This window comes from Macaca mulatta, chromosome 5, assembly GCF_049350105.2.
Source record: "Macaca mulatta isolate MMU2019108-1 chromosome 5, T2T-MMU8v2.0, whole genome shotgun sequence".
Lineage (NCBI taxonomy): Eukaryota > Metazoa > Chordata > Mammalia > Primates > Cercopithecidae > Macaca > Macaca mulatta.
In genome coordinates, this window is record NC_133410.1 from 5,211,521 (window position 1) to 5,230,285 (window position 18,765).

The 18,765-nt window shown below is 48.2% G+C and overlaps 1 protein-coding gene across 5 annotated transcripts in view; it reads left to right on the forward strand.

Annotated features, from left to right (window-relative positions):
- AFAP1 (actin filament associated protein 1) overlaps positions 1-18,765 on the forward strand; it is a 190,500-nt gene that overhangs the window by 137,454 nt on the left and 34,281 nt on the right. For all 5 annotated transcript variants that reach the window (XM_078003133.1, XM_078003134.1, XM_015137960.3 and 2 more), the window contains 3 exons: positions 5,926-6,137; positions 10,941-11,086; positions 18,491-18,608. In XM_078003133.1, the coding sequence (XP_077859259.1) occupies positions 5,926-6,137; positions 10,941-11,086; positions 18,491-18,608 (476 nt within the window). The remainder of the gene's footprint in view (positions 1-5,925; positions 6,138-10,940; positions 11,087-18,490; positions 18,609-18,765) is intronic.

The following is an 18,765-nucleotide window of genomic DNA, read 5'->3' on the forward strand; positions in this document are numbered from 1 at the left end:
AACAGGGGCTGACTGGCTCACTGCCTGTGTCCACAGCACTGTGCAGAGCTTGGCAGACAATACCAGCTCAGTACCTACTTGTTGAATGCATGCATTCCTTTAAGCAAATTGCTTCACCTCTGGGAATCTCAGGCTCCTCCATCTATGAAATCACTCAATACTTCAATTCCTTGTTTTTCATAAAAACTGAGGATAAAATACATGAAACACTGAGCTCAGTGCCCAGCCCATCGTTTCTGCTCAGTACATGGTCACTGTGATCATCCATGTGTTCATCTGACATGTTTTTTTAAAACATCACCTGAGCACGCTGGACCTACCCACGGCTGGGTAAATGCGACGTCAGACGAGTGAATCATGAGAAACGGAGAGGCTGAGAGAAAGGAAAGGCCCCAGGGTGCAAGTCGGAGGCTTCCTGGAGCCTGGCTACGTAGCCATTCCCAGGGTCCCTTTCACCTGAAATGTTCTGTGACTTTATGAAGCTCTTTCAATGGCAGGTTTTTTTCAGCAGACATTCAGGAAAGTTAGATACGTCTCAGTTGGCATCATAATCCACCTCCATGAAAACTAGACAAAGCCAGGCACTGTAGCACGCAGCTGGAATCCCCGCTGCTCGGGAGGCCGAGGTGAGAGGATCGCTTGATGCCAGGAGTTTAAGACCAGCCTCAGCAACATAGCAAGGCCCCACCTCCAAAAAATAAAACAGATGAAGTCTGGTAAAAGGGCAGGAAGGCATTCTTAGTCCAAGAGCCACCGTGACAGGCTCTTGGTGTACCAGCTCCTCTGCCCCTGGCCTCGTAGAGGACACACTGCGAAGAGTGGGAAGGAGGCTCTGGCTTCGGCAGGCCCGTGATCAGCTGCCAGCAGTTTCCTGACATTTGGTTTCTCTAAAAGCTGCTTCTTGGTGCTCCTCTTGCAGGCCCATCTCCTCCTCGCTGATCAAAAACAAATACTTGCCAAGATACAACGAACAGTTACATTGGGATAAAACGTCTCTCAAAAGTGTTGAACGTTTTGTCCACATGTAACCAAAGCACAGTAGCCTCTGGGGTGGGCAGGCACTATCATTTCCCTTCCTACAGAGAATAAATCAATGGAAACTTGGCCACACTTCTAAAAGCCTTCGCCTGCTGGCTCTTCTGCAGCTGCCGGAATTTGAGAGCCACCTGGCACTGAGACCCGCGACGCCCCGTATCCGGAACAGCTGACCGGGAGGGTTTATATCTGTTCCCCTCCATCTGTATTTATTGTTTGTTTAATCTTCAGGCTGTAAAGTTAGTTTTATATTTTTAGTGAAATCTCCTCATGCACTCTTGCCACAGTGTTGCAAGAACCTGTGCCCTTTCCTTTGAATTTGGAGCAGAAATCAGCTGAAAACATTAAACTCACAAATTTTTAAAATTCAGTAACATCCTACCATAATATGGTAAGTGGGATCCAAAAATAAAATGGCTTCTATCTGGACCTGCCTTGTTAAGTAGTTAAATCTTAAGACGCCCTGGGTGAGCCTTGAAGCTCCCGCCTGCAGTTCTTGCTGCAGGAGCCAAGCTGGGCCCGTCCTGGCTGCACTCTAGCACCACCTGGTGGTGGATGTCGCTCCAGCGTAAATATTCCTGGAGATGACGGGGTCCTAGGCAGCGCTGATTTCATCAGCCAGGCTAATAATGGGGGGTACCCCCTGACTCTAGACTCCTTAGATGAGGTTGTCTGCCGTTTCCTGTGTGGCCTCTTCATGTTCCCTACCCAGAATGTAGGAACTTTGGGCCTCCCCATTTTGAGAAATGGGGGCAGGGGGCTGGACGGGGTAGGGGCGGGGGGCTGGACGGGGTAGGGGCGGGGGGCTGGACGGGGTAGGGGCGGGGGGCTGGACGGGGTAGCGCGGGGGCTGGACGGGGTAGGAGCAGGGGGCTGGACGGGGTAGGGGCGGGGGGCTGGACGGGGTAGGGGCGGGGGGCTGGACGGGGTAGCGCGGGGGCTGGACGGGGTAGGGGCAGGGGGCTGGACGGGGTAGGGGCGGGGGGCTGGACAGGGTAGCGCGGGGGGCTGGACGGGGTAGGGGCAGGGGGCTGGACGGGGTAGGGGCGGGGGGCTGGACAGGGTAGCGCGGGGGCTGGACGGGGTAGGGGCAGGGGGCTGGACGGGGTAGGGGCGGGGGGCTGGACAGGGTAGCGCGGGGGCTGGACGGGGTAGGGGCAGGGGGCTGGACGGCGTAGGGGCAGTCGCTGAACACAGACAGGTGACGGTAGAGCCACCTGCTGCTGTGAACAAGTCTGTTACCCAGGGGATTTTTTTTGGGGGGGAAATTTGGGGGCATTATGATAATTTCATATAAAGTCATTTTCTAAATAAAATGTGATCTGTCCAATATAATCATTCCTTTTATGGCTGGAATGTCAAGAAATTCATAGTGTCTGGTGGCTTTGGGCCAGATTCTGTCAGGGAAGGAGACACCATGAGAGTCCATGTCCCTCTTCGGGACCAGGTGCCCTGTGGCTGGGGATCGGGGCCGGGCCCTCTGTGGCTGGGGATCGGAACCGGGTCCCCTGTGGCTGAGGATCGGGCCGGGCGCCCTGTGGCTGGGGATCGGGCCGGGCGCCCTGTGGCTGGGGATCAGGACCGTGTCCCCTGTGGCTGGGGATTGGGGCCGGGTCCCTGTGGTTGGGGATTGGGGACGGGTCCCTGTGACTGGGGATCGGGACCGGGTCCCCTGCGGCTGGGGATCGGGCCGGGCGCCCTGCGGCTGGGGATCGGGGCCAGGTCCCCTGTGACTGAGGATTGGGGCCAGGTCCCCTGTGGCTGGGGATCGGGGCTGGGTCCCTGTGGTTGGGGATCGGGGACGGGTCCCTGTGACTGGGGATCGGGACCGGGTCCCCTGTGGCTGGGGATCGGGGCCGGGTCCCCTGTGGCTGGGGATCGGGGCCGGGTCCCCTGTGGCTGGGGATCGGGGCCGGGTCCCCTGTGGCTGGGGATCGGGGCCGGGCGCCTGTGGCTGGGGATCGGGGCGGGGCGCCCTGTGGCTGGGGGTCGGGGTGGGCTAGGGATTGGGGCCGGGCTGGGGTTCGGGGCCGGGCCCCCTGTGGTTGGGAATTGCCACCCCACTGCTGAGTCCATGCTCTCTTGGGGACTGGGTCCTCTGTGGTTGGGAATCGGACTGAGTCCTTTGTGGTTGGGAATTGCTGCCCCACTGCACTGTACAGTCTCTGTCATTGAGGTCACTGGCATTTCAATTCTCAGTTTCTTCCACTCCTTCTATGGGCCCCGTGAAGGGGTGCCTGGGCCCTGACCGCTCCAGAGCACGGGCTGTTTTCCTTGCCCTGTAGCTTACTGCTCCTTTTCAGAAACCGTTTTGGGGCATGTTATCTTAATGCACCTCAGTATGTGAAGTGATTTGAGGGGAGTCCTTGCCTCCCTTTTCCTTTTAGATACACCTTTACGTTTGTCAACTCATGCTCAAAACATACTTAGGATTGATACAGTTGGCTGTCATTGTGTGAAAGTCTAAAAATGTAAAAATGTTGGCTTTCAGCATGAGTGGTTACTCTAGATGGTATCAGAGCCATGGTGAGCACGTGGTTCCCAGCGCTGGCACTCGGATGCTCAGATATGATAGTTGACCTCTTTTTAAGTAGAGGTTTCTTTTTTCTTTTTAAAGAATAACTGTATTGGCCGGTAATCCCAGCACTTTGGGAGGCCGAGGCAGGTGGATCACAAAGTCAGGAGATCGAGACCATCCTGGCTAACACGGTGAAACCCCGTCTCTACTAAAAATACAAAAAATTAGGCGGGCGTGGTGGCGGGCGCCTGTAGTCCCAGCTATTCAGGAGGCGGAGGCAGGAGAAGGGCGCGAACCTGGGAGGCGGAGCTTGTAGTGAGCCGAGATGGCACCACTGCACTCCAGCCTGGGCGACAGAGCGAGACTCCGTCTCAAAAAAAAAAATAAATAAATAAAAATAAATGTACTGGAACTGTGTCGTTTACAAATAGCATTTTACAGAGCAAAAATAGTGCTATAAGGCCTCCGGTTGTATGCATATTAACAGCTCTTTATCTGCCGTCTTTGACTCCCAGCAGGGGTTCAGGTCTGGCTTTGCTGTGTGGTCTTGGACAAGATACTTCACATTATCTGGGAGTTAACGTCCTCCTTCAATAAGTAAAGCCTCCGAGACTCTTTCCTACTTTGATTCTAGAGCCTCTTCGCCTCCCTGCAGCCCTCCTAAGTGTCTGAAGCACAAGGCGCTTGGATCGAGTGTAGTTTGCTCTCTGAACACAAGAGGGCGGCCACAGCACAGGCCTTGGAGCCTCAGCCTGGCGCCTCCTTTCTCTGTCACTCCCTAAGGACAGCAGCCCACACACCCCAGATGAAAGTTTTAGTTCCAGAAGAAGCAGTGTGCATTTCTCTTCAGTGTGTGTTGGTAGAAATGACGTCACATTCAGCCAATGAAAATTTAGACTTTATAAGTGTGTACCTAGTAAGCCACTGAACCAGTATTTGTAAGTTGTAAAGCATCATTCTGGGTCCTGAACATACCTCTCTCTTTTTTTTTTTGGTCTTCATAGCATTTATCCATTGCTAATAAGGTGTGTAAGACTGAGAACATAAAAGCAGTAAGAAACATCCTCCAAAACCCTTTTGGAAAGGCATTTTAATTGATTTTTTTTTTCTTTTTTCTTTCTTTCTTTTTTTTTTTTTTTTAGCGACAGGGTCTTACTGTGTTGCCCAGGCTGATCTTGAACTCCTAATCTCAGGTGATCTTCCTACCCTGGCCTCACAAGTAGCTGGGACTACTATTGGCTGGAAAAGGAATCTGAAAAATCAGAATTGGAAAGGATGTATCTTGTTTTGTTTCTTAACGTTTTTGAGGCAGGGGTATGTGTGTGTGTGCATGTGTGAACTAAAGGAGTAGCTGAACTTCAGTTGGGAGTCTGGTACTTCCTTTTCTCCCACTATCAACATTTTATATGCTATTTAACTCGCTTTCTAAATCTTAAAGGGGGCAGTGATTTACTAGCAATATGGTGTGGTCGGAAGGTACAGCCACCCTGATATCTATTTTTTCATGCCTTGTTATTTCTAGAAGAATCCATTTTATGTTTGTAACAAGTGAAAATGGTCCATTTCCTGTATTTGAGAAGTTTTTTTTTTTTTTAATGAGGATAATAATTTTTCCTGTCATTCTGCCACTCCTGTCTCTGTGGTATACTGAAGATGTTGTGCCATAGCAGAGACACAGATCACAAACTTTCGTGTACCTTCAGACTTTAGAGTTGAGATTTCCTCCGGGCAGCTTCACCAGTCGCTTTGCAGTTTCAGGAGCAGAAAGGCGGCAGGTGCGTCCTCAGCCTCGGCTGGGAACCTGCCCCCGGGGCCTCTGCCATCGGTAGGCTGCTTCCAGCGCTGGGGATCTTAGTGCCTCCCAGGGCCTCCTATTTCTTGAAAAGTTTTCATTTTCAGATAGTTTTTGTTTCTTCATGTTACGCCAAAAATCTGCCTGCCTGTGACTCTTACCCTACTTGTATCATTTGCAGCTCCTCAAAATAAATGAAATCCTTTTCCAGTTTGAAGGCACCTGTTGTGCCCCCATCCTGGCCATCCGAAACCCGATGGCTTGTTCACTTCTCACGTGCTCTAGGTGAATTCCATAGTCCCACATCAACACTAGACGTCCGGTAACTGGTTCTTCGCACGTGTTGAATTAGGGGCTTCCAGATACGGTCTATTGGTGCAATGAAAAGCCCCCAAAACTTGTGATGCTATAGCCACGGCTCTCCTAGTTTATGTGAATTTGCATTTAAAGCTTGATCGATCGTGTGAGGGACTTGTTTTATCCACACCCCCATCCCTGGGCCTCCTCAGTGCGACTCTGGACGTCTTCACCGCGCCTGGTCTTGTCCGAGGCGGCTGACGTGTGGCTTGTCTCCCCGCAGGCTATCTGAACGTGCTCTCCAACAGCCGCTGGCGGGAGCGCTGGTGCCGAGTGAAGGATAACAAGCTCATTTTCCACAAGGACAGGACCGACCTGAAGACCCACATTGTGTCTATTCCCCTCCGTGGCTGCGAGGTGATCCCGGGTTTGGATTCTAAACATCCCCTGACGTTCCGGCTGCTGCGCAACGGCCAGGAGGTTGCAGTATTGGAGGTAGGATGTTTCCCAGGGGCTGCACTCCATAGGGGGACACACGCCGTGATTCTCCTTCCAAACGCTGAACGCTGACTCCTCTGTCAAAATTCCTCCCATCTTTTTGGCCCACCCCCTTTTCTCTCACTTTCCAGTCCGGGTGTCTTTGCTTTGCTTCTTGCCTCAGTTTTTTTTCTGGGAGATACGACAATGCCGGGACCCCAGCACCACTTTCTCCCCATTTGCACACATCAGATTGGATTGCCTCCTTGTCTGGTTATGCCTGTTTGCAGAGAAATTACATGCACAATCCCACAGAGGACATTGCTTCTCTAAAGCACCTGGAAAATAACTTGTTTTAAAATTTCCAAGAAAGCTCTTTCCGCCATATGAGCTCTTTGAAATGGTGGTAAATGTTTCCTTTGCAATGTTGACTTCTTTACAGATGGAAGACTTTTTGGGGCCATCTGAATGCCTTGTAGATGGCGGCCAGTGAGCCACATGACACGGAAACCGAAAGAGCACCTTTGCTGTTTCAGAGCCCGGGGCTTGGTGCACGCTTTGTTATTTGTTTGGCTGCTTCACTAGAATTTCTTATACATGAAAGCAGAAAAGACAGTTACAACTTATAGCTACATACTCAAAACTTTCATTATTGAAAGTTTTTAGTTTTTCATCATAGAAAACGTTCTGTTGATGTTTTCTGCCCTGTTTTAGACCTTTTTTTCCTGTGATTTTTCCCTTTATTTCTGAGTCTTTTCCCCCACTTAGTGTTACTATGACTAAGATGCAAAGATAGAGAGATAGATCCATGCATTCACACGTCAGATGGTCGCGCCCGTGTCAGTGCACCTCATGCTGCAGAATCGATAGAAACCAGTTCACGTCAGGTGTGGTGGGTGGCTGGTGTGTGGCAGAAACTCACCTGGTGTGGAGCCTGCTCTAAATGCCTGCGTAGTGACGCTCATCAGCAGAGGAGAGAGTGCCAGGGGCTGCCGCCTAAACCTTGACAGCCCAGTCAGGCAATCTTTCTGAAGATCTTGAATTTCACACGTAGGAGCTCATTGCAGGAACTATTTTCACAGAGGCTGCTTTTTTTGGTGGGGATGAAAAATAGATGAACACCATCTTTTTCCTGCAGGGCTCAGGAGGTAAGGGAAGGTCAGAAGCACACACAGCTGCCCCCGTGGCTGGTTTTGCAGCAGTGTGATCTAACAGAGAGGGCTGGGCTCAGATGGGCTTGAGACAGCTGGGTTCTAGTCTCAGCTCTGTGCAGACCCTGACCACGGCCAAAGCTTTTGTTCTCTCTTGGCTTCTTTACCCACCATAAAACATGAATGCTGAGCTAGAGTCAGTGTACCTTGTAAACACTGATGTGGGCTGAAAACTGTAGGGTGGATGGCAGTGGAAAAAAGCTGAAAACTTAAACGAAGAAACTGTACTCTTGATATAACAATGTGGGTCTCCCATGAGAGCTCTGGCAGCAGATCTGAGAAGGGTTGCCAGTAAAAGGAGGCATGAATTGGCACGGGTTAGATGCAGGAATGAAGAGGGAGACGCTGGGCTGAGTGCCGAGACAGAGAAGCTCAGGGTGGGGTGGGGTTGGGTGGAAGTTAGGAGCTGTTTGGTGAAGAAGTCACCTGCCCCGCCATTGCTGGGGGCACAGTAGCTGTGTGCCCCAAGTGCTGGAGAGAAAGCGGTAGCATTTCATACCTTCACCAATGCTTGGACCACTCAGGAAGGTGCTTATTCCTTGAGAGAGCTGAAGTAAGTAGACTCAGTTTCCTGAATGACACGACAGCAAGAATTGGAAGTTTACCCAGTATCTCTTCATGTACGACCACTATTTTTACAGCTGAAAAGTGATTTCACTTACAAGTGACACATAAAACATCTACAGCCTTCCAACGTAAGCAAGAAGCCTGTCCTCATCAGTGGCGAAATGCCATGAGCCAGTCAGTAGAGGAGTTGCAATCTATACTTTTTCCAAGATCCTTTTATTTTAACTTTTGTTTTGAGATATCTTCAGAGTTACCGAAAAGTTGCAAGGGTAGCACAAAGGATGCCTGTGCGCCCTTCATCCTTATCCGTCAAAGACCAATGTGCCCTGTGCTTGCTGTGCTGTTTCTTGCACAGCCCTGTGTGTGCACTCTCCCCGCCGCCCCTTTCTCTCTATATGTCTGTATGTCTTTGTGTAGGATTTTTTTTTTTTTTTTTTAAGACAGAGTCTTGCTCTGTCGCCCAGGCTGGAGTGCAGTGGCGTGATCTCGGCTCACTGCAAGCTCTGCCTCCCGGGTTCACGCCATTCTCCTGCCTCAGCCTCCCAAGTAGCTGGGACTACAGGTGCCCGCCACCACGCCTGGCTAATTTTTTTTGTATTTTTAGTAGAGACGGGGTTTCATCGTGTTAGCCAGGATGGTCTCGATCCCCTGACCTCGTGGTCCTCTCGCCGCAGCCTCCCAAAGTGCTGGGATTACAGGCGTGAGCTACCGTGCCCAGCCCAGGCTATAGATTTTTAATCAGTGATTATATCCTTTAATGTCGTGACTTATTTTGGTGAAACTATCACAGATTTGGTCCGCAGGAGGCCCTCAGAGCTGGTTATTTGTCCTTTGCCATGTCCCTGTAATAAAGAGATCACAGTCCATCATGCTTGGGGCACTTTCCTTACTTTATGGCACAAGGAGATGCCCCAGGCTCATCCTGTACTTTTCGCTGCTCCAGACCTGGAGTCAGCCGTTCCTCCAAAGCAATCTGTTCCTTTTAGAGGAGAATGGCAGAGAATTGAGATGCCAGGATCTGGGGGCCAGATGTGCTCACTTCTGCCAGCGGACCAGAGCGCCTGGGTCTTTTCAGTAGACAAACGCTAGAAACAGATGTGTGGATGTGGGTATGGATACATGCACACACATTCACACGTTTATATGTTATACATGCGACAGATACTTAAGTATATGTATACATATACATGCATATATGCATACACGCACCCACACATGTCTGTCTATACCTATCTATGTATTAAAAGCTGTGAGAACTAATACCTCCAACACCACAGTATTATTTTTTAAAAGCCTATGAGGAAATTTCATACAATCAACTATGAAGAAAGGAATTGGTAAACTCTAATGTAATAATATCAGTGACATCTTAGATATTAATTGTATGAAAACATTTTTAAAATGCTTTGATGCAATGGTTATAGTGACATAGGAATAGACTAATCATGGATACATTCTCAATATAGATTTCATTTTAGGAAGGACATAAGACCTGTGAAGAGAACACATTTGTGATTTTTTTTAATCCAGGTATTCAAATCAATTCGTTTTAATTTGGCAAACATTGATTCTGGTTTTACTCTCTGTAAGGTACTTACTGGGAATTCCTTCCCTTTGTCCTCATGGCCTCATTGTGTATGGTTAGTAATGATTTGTAGTACGGAAAATATCACTAGCCAATTTCTCAGCATAAAAAATAGCTGCTTCTTTGTTAACATCCCTTCCTTTAGAGAGGCCTTTCTACATGGCGTGGAGTATTTACAATTACTTATAGTTTGATCGGTGTTAAACTTGCCAAGGTTATAATTATAAAACCCAATTTTCTTTAAGCTCAACTTAGAAGATCTTTATTTAAATTAGTAATTTTTATAAGCAATGAATTTGTTTTCTTCAACATTCAGTTAACTCATAAATTTGATAGCTTAATTTCTCCTAAACTCTAACCATTATTTACATATTTGATTAATCAAAATTTTTAAAGATTTCAAATACCATTAAAAATATAACTGATTTTCTAAATCACTTTAAAACAATGGCTTAAAACTGGGCATGGTGGCTCGCACCTGTAATCCTAGCACTTTGGGAGGCTGAGGCAGGAGAATTGCTTGAGCCCGGGAGTTCGAGACCAGCCTAGGCAAGATGGTGAGGCCCTGTCTCTACAAATAAAAAATTAAAAAAATTGGCTGGGCTTGGTGGTGCGCACCTGTAGTCCCAGCTGCTTGGGAGGCTTAGGCAGGAGGATTGCTTGAGCCCAGGAGTTGGAGGTTGCCGTGAGCTATGATACACCACTGCACTCCAGCCTGGGTGACAGAGCGAGACCATGTCTCAGAGGGGGAAAAAAAAAGGATGACTTAAAAATTGAACGAACATAATCTTAAAGACCTACTTCAGACTTGCAAATTAAGCAGACCAAATGGAGGAGATAGCAGACATCTTAAAAAATGGTGTGTCCAAAGCAGCCCAGTGATTTCAGAGCATCGTTCCCCCATGGAAACACAATTGATATCAAAGGAAATTGGTTTTTTTATATCACCTAATCAAGAAACTGAATGACCATTTCAGGCCCATGTAGGGGGGCTCACCCAGGACTCCTGGATAAAAATGTTTGAGACTAGTAAGGGCCTAGCGCTTGGTCGCGTTTTCCAAGTCAGGCAGCAGCAGCTGGGACGTGCTCCTTCTCCTGGTCAGGCGATGTCGCCAGAGGTTTCTCAGCAAGTTCTTTCAGCTGGAATGTAACTAATCCCATTAATTTTCGTGTCTCACCCCTAGTGCCTTTCCCTATGATAATTGGAAGGCATTTTAGGACCTCAGAGTTTCATTCACCTTTGGTATAATTGGGATGCCGCTTCCTAAGTTAAGACCTGCTGTGAACGTGATGTTAATCCCATCGCTCAGCCAGTGGCTGCGTCTTCCTTCTCGTTTCTTCTTAGGGACATCACGTTCCATCGCCTTTCCTATTATGCGGTCTCTTTCTTGGACGCATTTACGAAAATGTAAAAAATCTTTAGTTAAATACAACCTACCTTTTTTCCCACTTCCACAGGCATCTTCCTCTGAGGACATGGGCAGGTGGATTGGGATTTTACTCGCAGAGACGGGGTCGTCCACAGACCCGGGGGCCCTGCACTATGACTACATCGATGTGGAGATGTCTGCCAGTGTCATTCAGACAGCCAAACAAACCTTCTGGTAAGACCCACTGCCGTATGAAATGGCACCACAGTTCAATACTTGTCTTTTCGCTAACTTAGTTTCACTTAGTTTTTGTGTGAGGATATAGTCTCCGAAGGAAAATCTAAAAGCTTTCCCTTTTGCATTATCTTAATCCAAATTTTGCAGCAATGTTTTTGTCATGTCAACACACTGGGTTTTCTATTCAAGCAGCGTGTGGCAAACTTGCATAAAGGACTAGATAGTAAATATTTTTGGTTTTGTGGGCCAGACGATTCCTGTTAATATCCACTCAGCTCCCTTTCCAGCCAGACACCATATGTAAATGATGGGTGTGTCTGTGTTCTAATAAAACTTTATTTGTGAAAACAGGCAGTGGCCTGGATTTGGCCCATAGTTTGCTGACCCCTGTATTAGATGAACGGTTCTACGAAGCACAAATGATTCTACATATTGCCGTAATGAGGACTGAGTTTTCAAAGCTATCCATCAAGTACTTTGTAAATTTAAATTGTGATTTAAAAAAGAAAAATGCTGCAATCATGTATAAAAACGTCCTTTTGAATGGTGAATATTTCTTTAACTAATGGTGGCAGAAATATTTATAGCAGCAGTTCTTGGTATGGTCCAGAGACCGCCTGGGGATATTCCAGACCCTTTCTGGCAGTCTGCGGAGTTAAATTATTTTCATAAGACATTGTTTCCGTCTCCCACCGTTTGGACATCTGCATTAGTGACCATTGGCTGGCAGCTTCGCACCAACAGTCGTCCTTCTCTGTATTAATAATCATTGTCACTGCCAGTGTAAATAGTCAAAGAATTTTACCATTTGCGATAGTAAAAGAAAATGCTGGGCTGGGCGCGGTGGCTCACGCCTGTAATCCCAGCACTTTGGGAGGCTGAGGTGGGTGGATCACGAGGTCAGGAGATCGAGACCATCCTGGCTAACACGGTGAAACCCCGTCTCTACTAAAAAATACAAAAAACTAGCCAGGCGAGGTGGCAGCGCCTGTAGTCCCAGCTACTCGGGAGGCTGAGGCAGGAGAACGGCGTGAACCCGGGAGGCGGAGCTTGCAGTGAGCTGAGATCCGGCCACTGCACTCCAGCCTGGGCGACAGAGCGAGACTCCGTCTCAAAAAAAAAAAAAAAAAAAAAAAAAGAAAATGCTGGTTTCACTTCAGATGTCCTTGAGGAAGCAGTAAAAATGATGACTTTTTCTATAAAGGATCAGATAGTAGATATTTGCACGAAGTCTCTGAAGCCCATGTGCTTTTCCTGTTCCGCGTGGCGTGGTGAGAGGCCATGGAGAGCACGCAGGCGTGTACAATGACAGTGGTCCTGTTGAGGAACAGCTCAGACAAGTGAGGTGCTCAGAGAACTAGCTGCGTTAAGTTTTGTTTCATTTTTACTTGACAAAGCAACAGACAAACTGTGGTTATTCGCACATAGGCATTTGCAGATGTTTCCTTGAAAATGAGCTAGCTACACCCATCATCATCTCTAGGCAAACAGTTGGCAGTATTTGTTGCTTACGATACGTTTAAGCTTTCCTTAGAAATTAGAATTCTGGAAAATTTGCATCTGCCATGGTGAGCTTGCCAGCTTCTCAGCACCCACAGACTCCTGCTGAGATCTGTAGTCATGTCAGTGAGCAGTTTTGTTGATGTCGTATAATGAAGGGTGTCAACGTTGGGAAGATCTGCAGAAGCCATGCTTGGGAAAAGATCTATTCCTAGTGCAAGATAAACGACTGGATTTTAACGTGAGTCGATGGATCTGCTTTCCAGCTCCATTGCAGTTGGCGGTGAGAAGCCACCACTTGCCACATTTTGGTGTAGTACTAAAGAAGCGCAGCTACAACCCAGAAAAAGCAATTAAAACGTGCCCCACTTGTCCAGCTTACATCTGTTTGAGGCTGGATTTTCTTCGCATACTTCAACCAAAAGCGCATTTGGTGACAGATTGAATGCAGAAGCAGGTGTGAGAATCCAGCTACCTTCTGTTAAGCTGGACACTAACTAGGTTTACAAATGTGTGAACAGTGCCACTTGTTATTGGGGTTTTGTTGTTGTTGGTGGTGGTGGTGGTGGTGGTGGTGGTGGTGATTTTTTTGATTAAGGGTCTTGCTCGGTTGCCCAGGCTGGAGTGCAGTGGCACAATTATGACTCATTGCAGCCTCGACCTCCTGGGCTCAAGGGATCCTCCCATCTCAGCCTCCCAAGCAGTTGGGATTACAGGCATGTGCCACCATACCTGGCTAATTTTTTTTTTTTTTTGGTAGAGACAGGGTCTTGTTATGTTGCCCGGGCTGGTCTCAAACTCCTGGACTCCTGGGCTCAAGTGATCTTCCCACCTTGGCCTCCTAAAGTGCTAGGATTACAGGCATGGCCCACGGTGCCACTTTTAAGTGAATAACAATGAACACATTTCTCAGGTTTTCATTTCAAATACAGCAAGTAGTAGGTAGGGCATCTTGGCTTGGGTCCTGCTTTGGTATTTACTAATTAGAACAATTGGACAAGCCATTCGTTACCTGTTAGTACCTCCGCTGTCTTCTGTAGAACATGGAGAGGGTGCGCGACTTAATCTCTGAAACTTGCAGCTCCGGCGTCTTTGACCCCTTGACGGCTGCATATGTTTCTCTCCTCCTTAGAGAGTGGGGACTGGGGTGAGGGAGCGAATGAAAACAAAGCTGGTCATGAATTCCATCATCAGCAAGTGAGGAGAAACACAGAGACAGCTGCTGGCCGACCCGCCAGTGCTGAGATGACGCGACCTTTCAAGTGTGGAGAAGATGGGCTCAGATGCCTGTGCTGTTGTGTTGTGCCTGTTTAATGTGAACACCACCATCTAGTTTTTCCACACAAGTGCTCTCTATGGGGAATTGGAGCAGTCTTCCTTTGTGTCTTCAGTGGTGAATGGACGTTCATTTAATGCTTAGCTAGGACATTCTGGGGCTAAGAAATAGTTCTCAAAGTGAAGATAACTTGGCCCATTTTAGGACTCAAACCACATGTTACATACACCCAACTAAGGTCAATAGCCCTGACAAGTGGAATTAGTCTTGCACAGATTGTCCATGAAATCCCCAGTAACACTGGAGGGTTTCTACAGTGCAGACTGGTCTCACCACTGTCCTTTTGTGTGGAAATCGGGATAGACGTAGTCTAGTACTTACCGTTCTATTTATACTCGTTATTGTTTAATTATATTCTTTCTAATCAGCAAAATGTGGATAAATTATAATGATTCTATTTGTTAAGTACTATGCAGTAAATAAAGCACATTTAAAGTTTTTTAAAGAGTATAATATCCTTAAATCTAGTTTTGCAAAATCTGCCCAACTAGACTGACATAAAAGTGGTTATGGATGTTCACTATATTTATTTGGAAGATACTAAATTTCCATAAAAACCTATCCTACGGCCACATGTAATTGCAAGTATAATCAGCAAACCAATAACCACATTTAAGAGAAACCCTGAATTAAAATAGTTGCCCTGGAATACAACTTGGCCTTTACTCTATAAATGATGAGAGTATTAATCTAAACCAAATGTGGCAAGGTCACATTTTTGAGAAAGGAATGTAGATTATAATACTAAAAATATTTATTAAAAATATGCATGTAATGAATTTATGGCTGCAGGCATCTTTTCTACCTCATTAAAGTCTTTATAGGAGGTGTCAGTTAGCAACAAAGCTTATTTTCAAGTTTTCTAGCCAAACATTCCTGTAACAGTTAAGAGAGATGAGATGTGACAAGGAAGCAGTGTTCAAAATATGGTTGCTTGCCAGTGTGATGAATATTCTAAGATTAAATGTTTTGCTTTTATATAAACTGGCAGCCAGTTAATGAATCTTTTCAAGGTTCTTAGGAGAATTCTTTGTGCATTGTGTGTGACTGAGGAAGAGACGGCAGTAATATATTTTGAAAAGAGGAAAGTGTAAGATAATAATGGAGATTCTCCCAAGAAAAATAGGATATTTAGGAACTTTAGTAATGGTAAACAATGAAAACGTATTTTCCTGAAAACCTATTTACAATGAGGTACATAGATTATATAACACAGGAAAATACTCCAGAGTTTTCCTGAAACTCTCTTCAAGTCACACTCAGCTGGGAGCCCCTCAGGAAGCAGTGGTGAGGATGAAGAGGATGGAAAGCAGGGGTTGGTGCGGAGCATGGGGAGATGCACGGATGGGGTGGTGAGGATGAAGAGGATGGAAAGCAGGGACTGGTGTGGAGAGCAGAGCGTGGGGAGATGCACGGATGGGAGGCTGTCCTCTTGGCCACCCTTTCCTCTGCGTCCCTGGAGGTTATTGTGAAATAGCTCCCCATGACTGTCTCCTGGTTTTGGTGTAACAAGTGGCATGTGGCCTCTTACTTCATTTCCACTTCTATCTTTGGCTGCAAATCCTGTTGTGCAGAGACACCCAGCGGAAGACGGAGGCCTCGTGTTTAGTCGGGTCCCCAGGCCCTGCCCTCTTGGGGGCCGGGCGGAGTTGTCCTCACTGGGCTAGGTCCCTCTCTATGGGGTGAAGGGTGACGAGCTCCTGGCTGAGGCCTCCTCCACCTAGGACATTCTGTGTGCCTATGACCCATAATCCCCGTGCTCCCAGTTCCTGACAGGTGAGCCCATCAGAGGCCTCCTGCAGTGACTCTTCCCAGCACAGAAGCAGGAGTGGAGCCACCAGAACCTCTGTTCTGACTCCATCCTTTGTCCCTGCTGCAGCAGGGCGAGTGCAGGGCACATGCTCGAAACCGAAGATGCAAGCCCATGAGAGACGTGCCTGCTGTTGGAAGGAGAAGGACTCAAGGCAGTACGACCCAGGGCACAGGGGAGGGGGTGGTCCCCGTGGCCGGGCTTTATTCATTCCTCCATTTACTGCCTCTCACTGACAGAAAGCATACATAGCACTGTCTCCCCAAAAGCCCTCCCATGAGGCATTTAATTGGAAAACCTTAAATATGTATTTTTAAAAATCAAAATCTATTACTGCGAAACAAATGTTCAAGTTTTGCTGTGCCTTTCCTTCTTGTATGTTTTCTTCTTATTCATCTTATTTTCCTACATATACCTGTATGTATTTTAAGTTTAGTATAATTATATTAATTTTTTATAAGCAAAGGAAAAAGTTTTTAATGCCTTTCCTTCTTGTATGTTTTCTTCTTATTCATCTTATTTTCCTACATATACCTGTATGTATTTTAAGTTTAGTATAATTATATTAATTTTTTATAAGCAAAGGAAAAAGTTTTTAAATTATAATTGAAGAATGTGTCCAGGCAGCAAGCCGCGCATGGCGTCCCTCCCCAGCAGGGGGCACACGCGCGCTCTGTGCGGAGCCATTTCCGCGGCCCGCGCTGCTGAAGCCCAGCCCCGATCCCCAAGCCCAGTTCCTCCCGCCGCTCCTGAGGCTATGCTGCCGGACTTCTTATCAAAGAGGCAGGCTTCACTTGCCCCTGTGTTTCTCTCCCCAGTTTTCACCTACCCTGTGTTTTCTTCATCTGGTGATCACAGAAGCCCAGGATCCTATGAAATACCCCTACTAGCAGGAAATGCTGTTGGGGTGGTCCCTTCCCTGGGATTTACATTGTTAGTCCTGACCCGTGGCTTCGGAAGCCGGCCGAGCTTCTAGGCACCTGCACCTGCCCCTGCCCCTGCCCCTGCCCCTGCCCCTGCCCCTGCCCTTGCACCTGCACCTGCACCTGCGTGTGCCCGCGTGGTCCCCGTGCTCCTGAGGCCAGCCCTCCAGAGGGGAGAGCAGGCAGGACGCAGATGCAGGGCAGTGGTCCTGGGCCCGGAGGGGAGAGAGAGGCCGCTGTGGGGCTGCGGGGCGGGCCGCCTCCTGGGGGGCAGCACCCACACCCACGCGGAGACCCGGGTGCGAGGGGTGTCAGGAGAGGAGTTTGGCAGGCAGAGGGGCTGGGGAAGCTGAAAGAGCCAGGGGAGTGCCGGGGCACCCAGGAGACTGACGGAGCGCAGGAAATCACCGCGCAGTGAGGGAGCAGGAACCCAGTCCCTCGGAGCCCCGCGGCCCTGGGCAGCACCTTGCGACTTCAGAAGCCCCTGGGGGTGTTGGGCGGAGGCTGGCGTGGCCCGGCCTGCCCTCCTTAAAGGGGAGTGAGCCGTTCCCTCACCACAGGCTTCACACTGTTGGCCTCACCCCTGGCCACTAGATGGGCAGGTCTTTCCCACGCCAAGCACTTCTCTAGGGTTCTGTGGGCAGCAGCTGGGTGTCCTAATACATGAACTCAACCCTCAGTGGTCTTCCAGGAGGCAGCGTCAGGCCCTACCAGTGCAGGGCCCAGTCCACAAAGCTGACTCCACTTCAGATGCCAGTCATAGGTCCAGGATGTCACCTGTGCATCTGACCAGTGGGATGTGAGTTGGAGGTTCCCACGACCCCTCCGCTCCAGTTCAGTGATTGCTAGAACTCTCACAGAACATAGGAGGAGCTTGTTTACTGAATTAGCAGTTTACTGTAAAAGGACACAGCTCAGAAGCAGTGAGGGAAGAGGTGTGCCAGGCAAGGCATGTGGGGCACAGCGCTCCCGTGCCCTCGCTGGGCACACCACACTCCCAGCACCGCCGCATGCACACAGCCCAGAAGTTCTGGGAACCCTATTCTTTTGGGTTTTTATGGAAAGTTCCAGCCCTAATCACAGGGTTGATTTCTCTGGCAACCAACCCTCATCCTGCTCTTCATGTAGGAAATTCCGAGAGTTTTAGGAGCCTTGACCAGGAACTTGGGACAAAGACCAAAATATATATTTATTATGCCACAATAGGACACCTTCTAAAGGATTTCTCAGGCCGCTGTCAGTGGCTCTCGGAAGTTGAGGAAATTTCAGGGAAGAGGTGAAGATGTGTGGGGTGGCAGTGGTGCTGACTGAGTACTAAGAACTCCATAAATACTTGTTGAATGAGTGTCCCAGAAAGCTTATAGAACAGGGATCCATGAACTTTTTCCAAGAAAAACCAGACAGTAACTTTCAGCTCTGCAGGCCATGTTGTCCTCTTGGAAGTAACACACTTGTGAAAGAGGCGTATGTTCCAGTAAAGCATTATTATGAACACAGGCTGTGAGAGGAGCTGGCCACTGTGAGAGACGGATGATAATCAAAACGCTTGGTATTTCTGAACACCTGTTATTTGCAGGCTTTGCTGTGTGTACCTAGCATTGGTTATTGGCGTTCTGTGCCGCAGTTCTGCAAATTATGTGCCGTCCTAATTTTATAGGACAGTCCTTCCAACGCATCTTCTCATTTCCGCCTATATTCTGTCTAGTATTTCTTCTCTGCCCCTGTGACCTCTGACATAGCCTTGGGAATAAAGTCAGAACTCATTAAAGACCTGACTCGTTGGAGTAAAAGGTGGTCAGGTTATGGATTTTAACGCATTTCCTTTCTTTCAGTTTCATGAACAGGCGTGTTATATCTGCTAACCCATATCTGGGGGGCACCTCCAACGGCTATGCCCACCCCAGCGGGACGGCGCTTCATTACGACGACGTCCCCTGCATCAACGGCTCGGTGAGTGCCCTTTGGCTGGAGTAATGGTTGGTTTTGTTAGACAGCTGTGAAAATTCTATGCTTCAGTTCCCCTGGTTTCAGATCTGAATAAGGTCAGCTTTTTAATGCTCTGAAGCAAGGAGACTCCATCTCATCTCTGTTCTCCTGGTTTCTGACA